The sequence below is a fragment of the Thamnophis sirtalis genome, unplaced genomic scaffold (assembly GCF_051295495.1).
Source record: "Thamnophis sirtalis isolate CommonGarterSnake01/CBP01778 unplaced genomic scaffold, rThaSir2_p1.2 scaffold_6, whole genome shotgun sequence".
In the NCBI taxonomy this organism is placed as follows: Eukaryota; Metazoa; Chordata; class Lepidosauria; order Squamata; family Natricidae; genus Thamnophis; species Thamnophis sirtalis.
Genome location: NW_028261386.1, coordinates 76,543,980 through 76,560,252, shown reverse-complemented (window position 1 = coordinate 76,560,252; position 16,273 = coordinate 76,543,980). Strand labels below are relative to the sequence as shown.

At 38.2% G+C, this 16,273-nt stretch overlaps 1 protein-coding gene across 7 annotated transcripts in view; it reads left to right on the top strand.

Annotated features, from left to right (window-relative positions):
- The window catches only part of MAP3K4 (mitogen-activated protein kinase kinase kinase 4), a 104,143-nt gene that overhangs the window by 73,884 nt on the left and 13,986 nt on the right, over positions 1 to 16,273 (top strand). For 4 of the 7 annotated variants that reach the window (XM_087718215.1, XM_087718213.1, XM_087718214.1 and 1 more), the window contains 12 exons: positions 717 to 833; positions 1,496 to 1,595; positions 1,682 to 1,765; positions 2,500 to 2,766; positions 3,679 to 3,828; positions 5,367 to 5,528; positions 7,098 to 7,231; positions 9,172 to 9,250; positions 9,488 to 9,566; positions 11,766 to 11,862; positions 12,877 to 12,993; positions 14,216 to 14,316. In XM_087718215.1, the coding sequence (XP_087574341.1) occupies positions 717 to 833; positions 1,496 to 1,595; positions 1,682 to 1,765; positions 2,500 to 2,766; positions 3,679 to 3,828; positions 5,367 to 5,528; positions 7,098 to 7,231; positions 9,172 to 9,250; positions 9,488 to 9,566; positions 11,766 to 11,862; positions 12,877 to 12,993; positions 14,216 to 14,316 (1,487 nt within the window). The remainder of the gene's footprint in view (positions 1 to 716; positions 834 to 1,495; positions 1,596 to 1,681; positions 1,766 to 2,499; positions 2,767 to 3,678; positions 3,829 to 5,366; positions 5,529 to 7,097; positions 7,232 to 9,171; positions 9,251 to 9,487; positions 9,567 to 11,765; positions 11,863 to 12,876; positions 12,994 to 14,215; positions 14,317 to 16,273) is intronic. The other 3 variants (XM_014066765.2, XM_014066768.2, XM_014066767.2) reach the window with 3 other exon arrangements.

Here is a 16,273-nt window from a genome sequence, read left to right as displayed (position 1 = left end):
TGCAGAGGTCTCCAGGATTGGCAATATGCCATCTGAGTAATTCTGGGAGTTGAAGTCCACAAGTCTTAAAGTTGCCAAGTTTGTAGATCCTTGATCTATTGCTTCCTGGAATGCAAATCTGGTACATGACTTTTATATCTGCTTATGTGTGCTGTATTTAGCCATGTACAGAAAGTATTCCTAATTATATATAGCTGTGATGAAAATTCTTAATGCAAAATTAAACGTGGTGGCAATTTTCTTAGCAATACACACACACACACACACACACACACTTCAAACCACTTGAAATCAGGATCAGAAATATTTGATTTTATCTGACAGCTTTATTTACATCTTACATAAAAAAACGAAAAAGGATATTAATCTTTTTTTTGATAAATGTATCTTAAATTTAGCATTTACTCCCCTGTTCACTCTGTTTTTTAGTTCAAACTACCTCCCCAAATAAGATGGGGAAAAATAAAATGGGAGGAATTTAAATATCATATACTTATATCTGAATTACTGCATTGCCTTGTAGTGCAGAGATGCAGAACATGGCTTTGCAGAACCATAATTTCCAGAGCCTGAGTCAGTCTGGGTTGAGAAATGTTAGGTTTTGCACTGAGCAATGTTTGGAGGGCCAGTGTTCCTTTATCTCTATTATAGTTCCAGGAAAGGAACTTTTTGGTGCGTAAACTTTCTCAGAAGTGACTGTTTTATTTTTGTTGTAGTGACATCGCAGGACTACTATTAAAATCAACAGGAATCTTTTTGGACTCTGGGTTACAAGAGAGCTGTAATGAATTTTGGGCTAGTGCTGATGACAGTGCTGCTTCAGATGAAATCAGGTATTCCTCCTCAAAAAATATTCATATATGAATAAAGCACTATTGTTGATACTGATTAGAGTTAATGAGGAATATAGTCAAGATGAGGAGAACAATTTTTGTGCAGCACACCTAGATAATAGGTGATTGCATCATTGGGATATTCTGCTTTCAGTGATTCCAGTTAGGTTCATCCTCGGCTGATACTATTTCATTATCAATTGCTGTTGTGTTTGGTTGTAATTCTATGTGTGCCACCTAGAGTCATAATTTTGAGTTTGGCAACTATTTCAATAGGTATAATCAATACAGGTAATCCTTGCTTAGCGACTGCCTACTTTAGTGACTGCTAATATGTCAATGATCTAAAGTAACTCTACAACTATTCTTTACATGTACGACCTTTTTGGGACTGCAAAAGCAAAAGAAAACTGAAGTAAGAACATAAGCAAAGCTGCTGTTTCCCTGATGATTATTTTGTTTCATGAGTGTGTTGCCAGGACCAGTTGTGATTACTAACAAGAACTGCCTGCAAATAAAATATATTTCTTTAGCAATCGTAATTGCATTTTTAGTTTCTTGTTTGCACACAGTTGCTTTCTGATCTTCACTTACATGCTCTTTTCCAAATTGGAATATTGAAATGAAAGGTATGGTGAATGCATTTTGTTTGATTTTTGTAGGAGGTCTGTTATAGAAACCAGCCGGGCATTGAAAGAGCTCTTTCATGAAGCTAGAGAGAGAGCATCGAAAGCTCTTGGCTTTGCCAAGAGATTAAGAAAGGTAAACAAATTAGACCAAATCCAGTTGCAATTACATGTTAAGGCGTACATTTGTAACAAAATGTACTTTTCTCACCATATTTGTAGGATCTTGAAATAGCAGCGGCATTCACATTATCTGCCTCTGTGAGGGATTTCCTTGCTGCTCTGAAAGCACAGAAGTACGAAAAGGTAAAAATCGGGGGGCGGGGGAGGGCTATGTAGCATGGGAATATTAATGAAAGGAGTTTCTGAGCTTACTCAGAATTTCAGATACAAGGAATGGCAGTTTAAAGAAAGAGGGAGGGAGAAGAGGGAGTCAGGCTATTCTCCAAAGCATCTGAAGGTAGGGTGGAAACAATGTGTGGAAACTAATCAAGGAGACTTAGAACTAAGGAGAAATTTCCTGACAGTTAGAACAATTAGTCAGTGGAACAACTTGCCTCCAGAAATTGTGAATGCCCCAACACTGGAGGTTTTTAAGAAGATGTTGGATAACCATTTGTCTGAAGTGGTGTAGGGTTTCCTGCCTAAGCAGGGGGTTGGACTAGAAGACCTTCAAGGTCCCTTCCAACCCTTGTTATTCTAAATTCTAAATATACTTAAATGGGAAGACAAATGATTGCTGTTTCTAGATACTTATTAAGGCTAGATTGCTAGCAACCAGCTAATGACAATATAAACTATTTTGCAAATGGAATTGTCCCAGTTCAGAGGAACTCCCATTATTAAGTCTCCGAAAACTTTTTTCAGATCAAAGAAACAAAAGCAGTCTGTGTTGGAGGCTGGGGGAGAGGGGGTTGAGTGGTTACAAACCTGTTTTATTTGCATAGATAATGCATTTGTTTTGACCAAACAGAGAACATTTTGAAAATGGGATATGATCTCCTTATTAACTGTTTCAACCATTTTGATTTGTTTTACAGGTACAAATTCCTGGGCTTGAAAATTTACAAATCTTCGTGCCAGATACTTTTGCACAGGAAAAATCTCTTATCTTGCAGTTGCTTAATGCAGCTGCTGGAAAGGATTGCTCGAAAGATTCTGATGAGGTCGCAGGGGAATCATTTTTACTGATGACAAAATACAGTGAAAAAGACCAAGAATTTGATGACAGCTGGAGCACTTGGGAAGGCCAGTCAATCAAAATAGTTCCTCAAGTGGAAACTATTGATACATTGAGAAGTATGCAGGTAAAGTCTTTCTGTGTTAGCTAAAACATGGACTCAAATGCTGGGTGATGCTTAATGTGTTCTAAATCAGGGGGTCTCCAACCTTGGCAACTTTATAACTTGTGGACTTCAACTCCCAGAACCCAGCATGCACTGGCTGTGGAATTCTTGGAGTTGAAGTCCACAAGTCATAAAGTTGCCATGGTTGGAGACCCCTGTTCTAAATTATATCTGAAATACTATACTACTACCATAAGGTCCCAGGTATTTAATAATGTGGGTTTCCCTTGTTAGATATTCTAAACACGATATTGAGCCAATCTGATTTAACGGTTAAGGGTGCTGGACTAGAAACCAGGAGACAGTGAATTCTAGCCTTTCTTTTGGCACAAAGCCAGCTGGGCGACTTTGGGCCAGTCACACACAGTTCACACTTAGAAAAGAAATCACAGCAAACCATTTCTGAAAAATGTTGGCAATCTGCAGGGATTTATCTAGGCAGTTGCCTGACAGTTGTGATCTGAAGGCACAAATAAAAGTTGTGCAGCATTTTCATGTTGTAAACAAACCTTTCATCTTTAATTTCCCCAAGAAACAACAGATATAAGTGTAATTAAAATTCCATTGAGAGTGACGGCCTTTTGACAAATGGGATAATGAACACATTTTTTTTAGCACAAAAGATTCTCATCCTCTATTAGCAACTTCCAGTAAATATTTGGACAAACCCTATGCATAGAAACCTGCTTCTATTTATAAAATTGCACTTACTTGATCATAATGAGAGAAGTCTTTAATAAATCCAAATATGTAACTGATTCTCATTAAGTTGATTAATTTTCTGGGAAGAAAAGTTCCATCCTTGGAATATTTAAAGTGCATCAAATAATTTAAGTTCTATTTTCAACAATACTCTGTTCCCTTCTGTTCTAGGTTGACAACCTCCTCCTTGTGGTAATGCAACCGGTTCATCTTGTGAACCAGAGAAAAGCCTTTCAGCAGTTATTTGAAGGATTGATCTCTTTGCAGCAGGAGCAAACTTCCAGCCAACCAGTAATTGCCAAAGCTTTGCAACAACTGAAGGTACAGCTCTTTCTAATTTAGAATCTGCTAGGCCAGGAGTGCACAGCTATGGCCTTTTACAACTTGTGGACTTCAGCTTCCAGAATTCCAGAGTTGAGGTCCACAAGTGGTAAAGGGACCATAGTTGCCCAGTCTTGGTCTTGGCTGTTTATTCTAATTCATTTATCATTTCAAAATGTATAATGTCAGTTAGATTCTGCTTTCCATAGAAAGTCAGCAAGGCAATATTTGCCCTGAAGTTTTACAAATTGGTATTTGCAATTTTATATTTTTTTTAGGTTGAGACCTTATGAATTTGGATTATGGATTTGCAAATAAGTGACATACTGTATGGATTGCATGTACTGATTAGGCAGCAGAGCTGTCTATATTTTGATATATATTCAAAACATTTCCATAAGTGCTGCATAATAAGTGGTAACAGAATCTTTTTTTAAAAAAAAAACTCTATATCTGTGGTGGGTTCCGGATCTTGTTGCAACTGGTATGGTGCAACGGGACCCGGTATCACACGTGCAGCGTGCACATGCGTCCTTACCTCTGTGACGCTCCAGCTGCTCGGTGGAGCGTCGCGCAGGCGCTGTATGCTCTGTGTGTGGAAGCGCCGAACAGCTCCAATACAGGTAAGGAGCTCGGGCGGGCGGGTGGGCTTACTGGAGCACCATACTGGAATGATACTCAATGCTCCCGGCAGGCACTAGTATACCCGTACCAGGGCGTACCTCTTGCAACCCACCACTGCTCTATATGTATCTTTGAGGAGTTATCAGCATATTCCTAACATGACTGAAAATATACATAAATATAATTATGAAGTGTGTGTAAGAAACATAAAAATGTTCGTGTCCGCAATTCATAGTCTTATTATCTACTAAAAGAATACATGCCATATTATTGATGATTTTTTTTTTTAGTTGTTAATATATTTTTACATAGTTCAACAGAAATAATTCCATTAATTTCAATGAGGCTAACTCCAGGTAAATGTATACAGGTAGTCCTTGACTTACAACCAGAATTGTTATAACAATTTCAGTCATAAGTCATGACAGTGATAAGTTGAGGCACCTAAGTGACTGCACCTAGTTTTACAACCAGTTTTACAGCAATCGTTAAGTAAATAACATGGTCATAGGTTCAAATCAGACATAAGTATCAACCCATCCTCCTAAATGGGCATTCCCCCCCCAAAAAAAAAACCTGGCAAATTGAGTGACTGCAGGATACTACAACTACAGTGAATAAAATACCAGTCATAAATGTGATGCAGGGGAGCCGAGTGACATTTTACATGGCCAGAAGTACTTTATTGACTGTAAAGCACCCTTTCCTGTCGTAACTTTGGGCAGTTGTTAAATAACTGGCTGTAAATTGAGGTCTACCTGCAATACTACCCCTCAATTCTAGATTAATGATCTAAATTGCAGAGATGTAGGCATTTATGTTTATTAGTAGTATTATGTTTATGTAAATTCCAGCGGAATTATGTGTCTTTACCTTCCAAACGTATCAGCAGAGCTTTTTTCCATATTTTCCAGAGTGATGCTTTGCACCTGTGCAATAAGATCAGCAGCGCAATTGATAGAGTTGATCATATGTTCACTTCTGAATTTGATGCTGAACTTGATGAATCAGAATCTGCCACCCTACAGCAATATTATAGAGAAGCCATGATTCAGTGTTACAATTTCGGCTTCGAGGTAGGTCCAAGAGAAAGTTCTTTTGCCTTTTCAGAAAAAAAGAAAGTCATATATTTTAACTAAACACTGGCAAACTGTTACTTCACCTCAACCTATTTATAGCTATTACATGCAAATCAACATACAGGGAAAAAAATAAGAGCTAAGAGAATATGGATAGTTAAGGTGACAGGCTGGAATTGAGAAATCTCAGGTTCTATCTGGATGATCACTGGATAATTGGGGTTGATCACTCTTTCTCAGCCTAACCTACCTCAGGCTGGTTGTTTTGAGGGAAAATAAGCATGAATTGAAGAGATCAATTTTTGTCTAGTGGTTAAGGCACCAGGCTAGCAAGCAGTAGACTGTGAGTTCAAGTCCCACCTTAGCCACGAAAGCCAACTCGGTGATCTTGGACCAGTTAGTACCTGTCAGCCCAACTCACCTCATAGGGTTGTTGTTATTATGGGGAAAATAAGAGGAGGAAGGCGTTCACTACCTTGAGTTATTTGTAAAAAAAAAAAGGCACAGGATACAAATTAAATAAATGCTATGCACATTACCCTAATCTCCACAAAAGGCAGAATACAAATCTAATGTATGAACAGAATATTTATCAGGATCAAAATACATTCTTTTTTGAAAACCAAAGCTGGGGTTTTTTTTTGTTGTTGTTGTTGTACACAATACAGTATTGTATATTATGTGCATGACAAAAAGGACCAATCTTGCCTGCTTTGACGGAGACTGCTGCATTTTGGAATAAATTGTTGATTTTTCTGTTATTTTCTGTAAAAGCAATCTGTTCCAATGGTGCTTACAGTATGGGCCATGTGCTTTCAAACTTGTTTGTTGTTTGATTGTTAACTAAAGGTATGTCCCACCTTTTTTTCTTTAGGCGCTCAGGACAGCCTTCATAGCATTCCTTCCTCCTATTTTTACCCATCACAAAGATTCTGTGAGGAAGGTTGGACTGAGAGAAAGAATGCCTAGCCCAAAGTCACCCTTCCATGGCTGAGGGAGAACTTAGAGCTTGTCTCTCCACTCCCCATCTCCAGTCCAAACCCTCAACCACTGCATCATGTTGGCTGTCTCTTTTGTTAGTTGTTTATGAGAAAGTTCTAGAAGTAGGCCCCAATAGTTCCTAATTTTTCTAGTAAGATGCAGCCATGTAAAATATTTGTAGTTGCATCTTATCTCAGTTAGATCAGTTCTGGGTAGCAGGATGAGACTTCTTTCAGGTAAAAAAATGGGAGGTATGTCCTAATCACATTTGGATGCTGTCCCCAATCTTTTTTTTTCCTGGGAGATGCCATTACCTGTCAATCTTAGAAGTCTTCCTTTGTCTTCAGAGCAAGGTACCTCCCAAATGCACCCATCACCATTGCAATTGAGTCTATCCATCTTGCTGCTGGTCACCATCTTCTTGTCTTTCCTTCCACCTTTTCTAGAATTTTCCAAAGAGTTTGATCTTTGGATAATGTGTCCAGAGTTGGATAATTTTTGCATGATTGCTCTTTAGTTGTACCATTAGCCTATTCTAGCCATGTTATGCTCATTATCTGGACTGATCATTTAAATCTATTACAGTATCACAAAGAAGTCATCCGACTAATGTCTGGAGAATTTAGAAAGAAAATAGGAGACCAGTATATCAGTTTTGCAAGAAAATGGATGAATTATGTCCTCACTAAATGTGAGAGTGGACGAGGCACCAGACCCAGGTAATGACATAGTAGATGTTTTTTAAATGTTTTCTATCCCTTTCATTTCTGTGAAGTGTGTATCTTAAACACAGAAGAGAATTGCTGTCTAGCAATTGATTTAATTAGTATTGATTTAATTATTAAATAACAATTAATGCAGTGCCCATGCATTAAATAAACACTGCAGTTTAGAATGTAGTCACTATTGTCTCAGTTAAGAGTATACTTGAACATGAATTCTGTGGGAAGTGACTGTATAGTTGAAAGTATATTGTGGCATTGTAGTTTTTAGCTGTCCTTACTATGAGAACTTCCTTTCTAATATACTTATTTTGAGAAATACTTGTTATGACTGGAGATAATTGTGGAATTGATGGGGGTGGGGCTAATAAATCTGGAGGAGGAAGACTAGATATAAGTGTTTCCTTGCCTGTTACTAATCAGATTGTGGTTTCCAACTGCAACAATTTGTTCTAAGATATTCAGCACCTTACATGGGATAAAGAGCATGTTTTGCTTGCTGTCCTTGCTTTGTATACTGCCTATTCCCAAAGTGACTAACAATTTCATTCATTACATAGTTTACAGTAACCTTGAAAAGAATGCATAAGTTGGCATACAATATAAACAAAATTAAGAACAAATGTGTCAAAAAAAATTACACATAATTATGTGCCTACCAATTTCTCACCGCATGCCTCCTCCTGCCTGCATGAAATACCTAGGTATAAGTTGCTCTCCTGAAACCGAGGACATAATGAGTAAATCAGTTCTCTGTGTGGCAGAGTTCCAATGCATGGAGGTAGAAAGCCAAATGTTAATCCACCTTCCAAAATCCAATCAGGTTGCATTTTGTATTTGACCTGATTGAATGGGCAGATGAACCTGGGGGTGGGGTGGGGGTGGTGTAACCCATTCAATGTCATGGGGAATTAAAGGTCATAATATCAACACCTTTTGAATTGTAGCCAGAAGCCCAATGGCAACCAGTGCAGCTTTCCAAATAGCAAGGTCACCTGAGAATAAATGGGATACACCTGTCACGGCCACATATACCAGTTGCTGCTTACAAATGCTTTTCCAGGGCAGCCCCACATAAAGCATGTTGCAGAACTCCTAGCAGGAGGTGATTAAGGCATAATAACTCAGTATATTTAAAGCAAAAAATAGCAAATTGACTTATATCCAAGGCCCACTGTGTTTTCAGGGTTGAGCTCTATTCTGGTTCTTCATTTTCTCAGTCCAAATTCAGCAGTTTTCCCCAGTTTGTTTGGAGGGTTTTTTGATCATTTTTGCTGAATTTTATTTTTCATCTGAAAAACGACGTTAGAAAAACTTGAGGGACCACCTGATTTCTTTTTGTTAGGCATCTTTAATTAAACATGTAGAGATTACTGCACTGTTTCTGATTAATAGTATTGAAGTAGCTTTAGGTACGCAACCTTGAATTAATCCTATTACTTAAATTATAAATACTTGAAAGGCAAGCCTTAGATAGAATAACAGAAAATTATTATTGGTGGTACTCAACTTATAACTGGTTGCTTAATGATCATTCAAAGTTATGATGGCTTCGGAATGGGTGCCTTACACTGGCAAGGATACATTTCAGGGGCTTTTCAACCAGTTCAATTTATGACTGGTGGCAGCATCCTGCAGTCATGTAATTTGCTGGCTTCTGATTTAAAAAAAATCTCATTTGGGAGAATGGGTTCATTTAATGGCATGTGATTTGCTTAATGACCATGTAATTCAGGTGTACAACTGTGATTTGTTTAAAAACTGTTGTAAAATCAGTAAAAAAACCTGGTCCAGTCATATGAATGCCTTGACTTATGACCACAATAATGACCAAAGTTCTGGTCCCAGTTGTGGTCAAAAGTTGAGGATTACCTGTGTTCTCAATACATAGAATTTTTGGTACAAACATCAACCAGTAATTTCTTTCTGTTGGACAGGTGGGCAACACAGGGGTTTGATTTTCTTCAAGCCATTGAACCAGCCTTTATTTCTGCTCTGCCTGAAGATGAGTTCTTGGTATGCTGTTAATTAATCATACATTTCAAATGGATAAACATTGCCAACTATATAAAACAAGTAGCTCTCCTACTAAAAAAGGATTTGAATAGTTTATACTTATTTATTAATTAATGGCTTAATTTACATTAAATTAACAATGGGTTCCCAATCTCTTCATTTCTCATGATTTGAAGATACAGCAGTATAACTTTCAATGTTTTTTTTTCTGTGTTCCCCCCCCCCCCGTCCCCCCAGAGTTTGCAGTCATTGATGAATGAATGTATTGGCCATGTTATTGGAAAGCCTCACAGTCCTGTTACAGGTTTGTACCTTGGTAAGGCAGCAGTTGTAGTCTCTTCTATGGAATTTTGAAGTTAATGGCTTATAGAAATGGGATATGATCTAAGTTGTTTGGAAATTAAATAAACACTTATTTAGTCACAGTTACAAGAATGATAACAATATTAGCCATTTTTAAGTATGAGATATCCCAGATAATATATTTAAAAATAGAAGCAAAAAAGAGAAGACAAAATGACAAAGATGCAAAGCAAGTATCTAGCTGGACAGAGGTTTTTTTCCTGAATTAGACATTTTATTAGAATGTCATTAGGCAGGGAGCCATGTTGCTTTTCCAGAGAACAGACATTCCAGACATAGCAGCTGAGAAGGCCCTCTTGCACATTCCTGTCAAATGAGTCCTGGAAATCAGAATATGCAACTGGGTCTTTCCAGATGATCTCAAAGAGTGGGCAGCTTCACATAGGAGGGAGTGGCATTTTAGGAATCCTGGCCCCGAATTGTTCAAAGCTCTAATAGTAATGAGCAGTTTTTACAATGAGTCTGAAACTAAAGGCCCAGTGGGTAACAATGGAGTCACATGTTTTGGATAACTCCTTGCAGCCTGTAGCTTTGCCGCTGTGTTTTTTGTACTGATTGAAGTTTTTGGATCCTCTTCAAAGGCTTCCGCCTGCGGGCACATTATTGCAGTCTTTTATTTGTCTTAACATGGATCTGAGGCATTTGTAATCAAGGGGAACAGTCTAGAATGTGATTTCTTACAGTTGCCATTGCAAGTACCAAAACCCAGATATTTAGCTACCGCTATGCATTTCTTTCACAGGGTCCTATCTTGAGATTCCTTAATTTTGAGTTGTGTACATTATGCCTTACAAACTGAAGTATAGCCTATTGACTATTACAACATTCCAAGAGACTGGCAAATTACCCATCTTTCTCCTGTTATAGTTGACGGGGGGGGGGAGGATTATACCATTCTGCTGATTGATTTCGTTGGGGTACAAGCCTATATGATTAAGCCTAGAATCTCATCTGCAGACTGCAGCATGTATTTCTCAACTGGGTGTAGCTTTCTCTGAAGGAAATGTGTTGCTTATGTTGAAACATGACAGCATGGCTGCATCTATATGGCTATAGAAAAGAACTATTCCACTACAAGTAATCTTTATTTAGTGACTACCTCATTTAGCAATTGTTCAAAGTTACAACTTTGATTAAAAAGGCAACTTTACAACCAATCATCCCATTTACGATGCTTGTAAAGGCAAAGAAAAGCTGAATTAAGATTCAATTCAATTCAATTTATTGAACTTGTATGCCGCCCTATTTCCAGAGGGACTCAGGGCGGCGAACAAACACATGGGGAAGGGGCCATACAAAACACACAAGACAAAAACAGAGAACAGAGACAATTTAAAACTACTCAACAGACGCAGGCCTGCCGGAATAGCCAGGTCTTGTCGGCTTTGCGGAAAGCCTGAAGGGTGGTGAGGGTCCGAATCTCCACGGGGAGATCGTTCCAGAAGATTGTATGCACAGTCACGGTTTCACTTAGCAACCACTTTGATTGAATTGCCAGTCCCATGAGGATTACCTGTAATATTAAAATGCATTTGTTCATCAAAGATGGGCCTGAAAAGTGAGTTGGTTCAAACCAATCCAGGTTAATTGTGAAAATTATGCCCACAGGCAAGTTAAATAGCAGGTAACATCAGCTGGCCAATCTTGTCTGGGCTTGTAACCATGTAAAGAAACCACTTCTGGGTTGTTGCCTAGAAGACTTCTTAGTTATATCTCTGTAGCCCTGAAGACATTTGAGGCAACTCATCAAGGTTGTAATTGGCTTATGACTTACACTATATTGCCAAAAGTATTCTGTCACCCATCCACATAATCAGACTCAGTGGTGAGCGAAAACTTTTGGCAATATAGTGTACTTTTCACTTCTACCTGGTGAATTTTTGTGCCGAATGACTTCAACATAAATTATGCTGTTTTTGCTGCTCAATTTAGTAGCCTATTTATTTTGAGCTGACTTGATTATTACGGTTCCTTTTAGTAGTTTGGTAGACACGTTTGAACACAAAACCATGAACTGTTTAAAAACAGTTACAAAATCAGTGAATTCCAGTGCATTCTCTCATTTTTGACAAGGTTATTATAATCCAATGATTTAAGGTGTGATGTGATGTTCCTTGTTCCCACAAAAGTGTTCTTCTCTTTTTGCTTGCAGCTATTCATCGGAATAGCCCTCGCCCTGTGAAAGTACCTCGATGCCATAGTGATCCCCCAAATCCTCACCTCATCATCCCAACACCTGAAGGGTTCAGGTATGTAAAACCTTATCCCAAACTTTCATTAACTTACGGATACAAAAATAAAGTTTTTAAAGCAGTTCCAGCAATATTATCCTCTAGCTATCCTTCCCTCCCCTTCTACATTGAAGCTCAGTCTTTGCATTCCTGGGGAAAACACAGCTTTCTCTCCAGCCTTGGTAAGGACTTGCTCTTCTCTGTAGTGTGTGCAGCATACCTGTCTGTAGTGGAATTGCACCTTTGACATTGCTGAATGACAAGCTGAGAAGTAATTTAGTTCTTCCTCTCCCTGTGCTGATTGTTAAATTAAAGAACACTTTGTATTGCTGCTTTTTTGTTTCTCCATGGTACAAGGTCTGCAAGGCAATCAGAATGAAGCAACTCTTTCCTTTTTCTACTCCTATACATAACCTAGCTCTGTGGTACATTTTCCGCAGTTGTCTTTCCTTCCTTTCTGAATGCTCAGTCTTGAGGTGATCACGAAAAGAAGCCTGTCCCTCAATCAGTCTGCCAGACTACATTTCTAATGAGGCCAAGAGAACATGCCTTTGATGCTGTTTACTAAAATTTGCTAAAAATGCCCACTTTTAAAAAATTGCCAAGGAAGTGAGATCCAGAAGATAAGCTTTGGTGGTATCGCGTTACCTTCTGTTTCTTAAAATTAAACGTGTGTGGATTTGCCTATGACATGGTGGCCTCCATGTTTTGCTGTTAATGAAACTTAATTCAATGCAACTAAGAATCCTGTTTTGTTGTTGCTAGTTGAATGCACATCCATAAATTAAAACCCCAAGTGATTTCTGAAGTGGCCCGTGATCTTTGTTACCTTTTTTTCTTGCTTTCTAATTTTGCCCTCAGCACTTCATGTTCAGAAATCTTTCTCCTGGGTTAGAAGCCAAGTTTTATAAATTTTTACAGGATTTTGGTTTCCAGGCTGCCGTTTTGAGTCATCTTACATTTTTTAAAAAAATTCATTTTAAAATGGGAGCCAAAGCTTTTTTTCCCCTGAAGCTTTTCTTCTCACTGCAGCACAAGGAATATCCCATGTGATGTACGGAACCATTGCAGCCCTGCTTTCAGTCGCCCCACTCCTGTTGGGAGCGACTCAACTCAGCCAAAACCCGTCAGCAGTGCAAATGACCTCAGGTAGCTCCACTCCCCAGTGTAGCAGACTCATATGCTTGTTCATGCCACTCATACAAATCATGTGTGCACTTAGACCCCCCAGTAGTTCCTCTTGGTTCCATTGTGTGTTCCCCATGACTGACTTGCTTCCATTCAGGGTATGAAATTCTTAAAAGACATTTTTGATAATGCATGTTTTGTTTTTTTAAAAAGTTTGAATTATTTCATTCTGTTTAATGCATGCAGTTCATCTTATCTACTCTTTCTGCATTTGTGTAGTACCACCTGTGATTCAAGTCATATGAATTTAGACCAATGATACAGCCAGCACAAATGCATGGATATAAACACATTTGAGATATGGCCAGGAGCACATATACATGGTGTTATATACATGCACTTGCAAACTGGTAGTAAAACCAATGCTTTATCATTCCATTATCTAAAACTGCAGTTTGTGTATCTTGTCAATTAAAACTCTTTTCAAAAAGCTGACCTATGGTAATGCCAAAGATTTTAGTCACCAATTTCTTAGGAGATTATTGGTTTTTTTAAATCACGCATAGGGCTACTTAATATTTACATTGGTATATGCCAGCTCTTTTTGCATTTAGTTTCATTGACTTAATATTAAAAGCAGCATTTGTTTTAAAAAAAATAGCAGCTTTTTTTTTTATAAAAGCCCTTTGTTCAGTATAAGGGATACAGTTATATGGATATATACCAGGGGTCAGCAGCCTTAAACACTCAAAGAGTCACAAAGGTCCTAACCAGAAGCCCCCCCCCCCCTTTTCAATTCTGGAGTCTACTGGAAGTCCAGTTCCCACCTCCTCCTAACGCAGCATCCTTTTTCCTGTATCTGTCCTAACTCAAAGCCCTGTCAATTGTGGAGCCGACCAGAAAACCCGGCTCTTGCCATAAAGTCTTCTCTTGGCACACCGTCCCCCCCCCCCACCCCCTTTGACAATCAGAAGTTCTGTTAAAAATTGTGGTGCCGACCGGCAACAGGGAGCTGCAGCAGAGGGATGAAAGCGCCACATGTGGCTCCAGAGCCGCGGATTGCTGACCCTTGATATATACTATATATATTTAGCTTGCTTTTTTTAAACTATAGCTTTGGTTAACACAACCAGCCACGGCTGTGTTCTTACTTACATTTTTAGTTTCTTGCCACATTAGAAATGAGGGCGGGAAAGTCCTGATCAATAAAACAGCTGCATTTTTTTTGTTTAAAAAAACCCAGAGGCTCCAGTGTTCCTGAAAATGATCGCCTGGCTTCAATTGCTGCTGAACTACAGTTTAGATCACTAAGCCGACATTCAAGTCCCACAGAAGAACGAGAAGGTGCTATTATAATGATGATTGTATATGAATACTATTTCCCCTAAAATATATTTATCATATCCTGGTAAGGCTTCTGCTTAACTTTTAGTTTGGTATCCTTACTCTGATATAATTATGGAGATTTTGATAATATAGAGCCAGGTTTTGAAAACATTTAGAATGGCTTTTTGTTATTAATTCCAGTCTTGAAATTTATTTGTATGGCACTTTCATTTGAAGCTACTTAAACTTCAACATTGGTAGCTATGACAATAGTTATAACAACTATCTGACCACAAATAAAATCACTTGAGGATCTATAACTTTGAGGACAGAAGAGTTAATTAGCTGGTGGAAAATAAAGTTTGAAATTGGTTTCTCTAGGAGATAGTCTTTCTGGGATATGTATGGACTGGTGTTGAGAAAACTGCTACAAGCTTCTTGGTAAACACATTAAATTAAATGTCTACGGGGATTCTCAGTTTTGAAGGTCATGGTTGTGCCAAAGGTGTTTTCTTTCAAAAGGCAAGTGGACTTTCTTGTTTTGCCTCACTGAACATCTGCAAGGAATAGCAATCCTTCCATTCTCCACCATTCAGTCAGAACTGAAGAAGCTTCTTGGATGAAAAGCAAAACATCTTCAAGCAAAACAGGAAAGTCCAGTTGCCTTTTAAAAGAAAGCACCTTTGGGTGCTTTAAAGAAAAATTCCCAAGGAAAGCATTCACTAGGAACCCATCACTCAAAGAGCATCCTCCTTAAGATATTAAGTAATTAAAATAAGCTACCTTTGTCCCAGAGTTGCTTTTACAAGAGGCAACTGGACTGTCTGTTTTTTCTTTGAAGACGTTTCGCTTCTCATCCAAGAAGCTTCTTCAGCTCTGACTGGATGGTGGATAATAGAAGCTTCCATAAGCCCACCATCCAGTCAGAGCTGAAGGAGCTTTTTGGATGAGAAACGAAACGTCTTCAAAGAAAAACCAGACAGTCCAGTTGCCTCTTGAAAAAGCACCCTTGGAACAACCATGACCTGGATGACAGAGAATCTCCATAGACATTAACCTACCTTTGTTTCTTCGGTTGCATCATTTCCCTTTCTGCATATAAATATACAGGTGAAACATGTTTATAAAGCAAATTGCAGTCATAGACTTTAAAGGAATGGAAGAGCTTTTACTGCATATATAAATTCCAATAAGGTGCAGATTTGGAAGAGCCCAAACGCATATTTTTGGTGTGGAAGTCAATATTAGTACCCACCTTTTCTAAAATCTTGGCATATTTGCATTGTCTCCAGAGAGGGAGAAAAAGAGATGCTTGGGTGCTATCTTTGGCGTTCTGTTTTCTCAAGTTTACAGAAAGTTGGGTAATTGCAACAGTACAATAGACTGGAGAAATAGATTGAAAGGTGTACCCTCACTGAATTTCTTATATAAGAATTTCCTGTTTCATTTAAAGGGATTGATATGGACCAAAAGTATGCATATGTCTTTGGAGCTGCCAGAATTGCATATATGAATCTGGTTTATCTGCTATTTCTTTTGTGCTAACCATAATTTCATGGCCTCCAGCTGTTTTTAAATACTGCATTCCCATCTGCCGTCCAATGTATGTACTACATACTTATAAGTAGGATAGCAATTATAGTCCAGTACAGCTAGAAAGCACATTTTTTGGGGAATCATACCAATATAGGAAAATGATAAACCTAAATGTATAATAAATTATCTGACTTAATCTAGAAAATTGCCTATCGCTGGATAACTTGTATTTTTGTATGACCCTTCAAAGTAATTTGATATGACTATTCAAGCATGAAATGTAAACCAATTGTTTTATTTCTTATGTAAATCAAGATTCAGTTATTCAAAACAAGACAGTTTGCTTTGCTGAATCTATTAATTTCTGTGTGGGATAATTAGGCACAGTTGCTTGAATTTCTTAGTGGTTATGAGTGCATTAGCCCTTTAATATCCAATT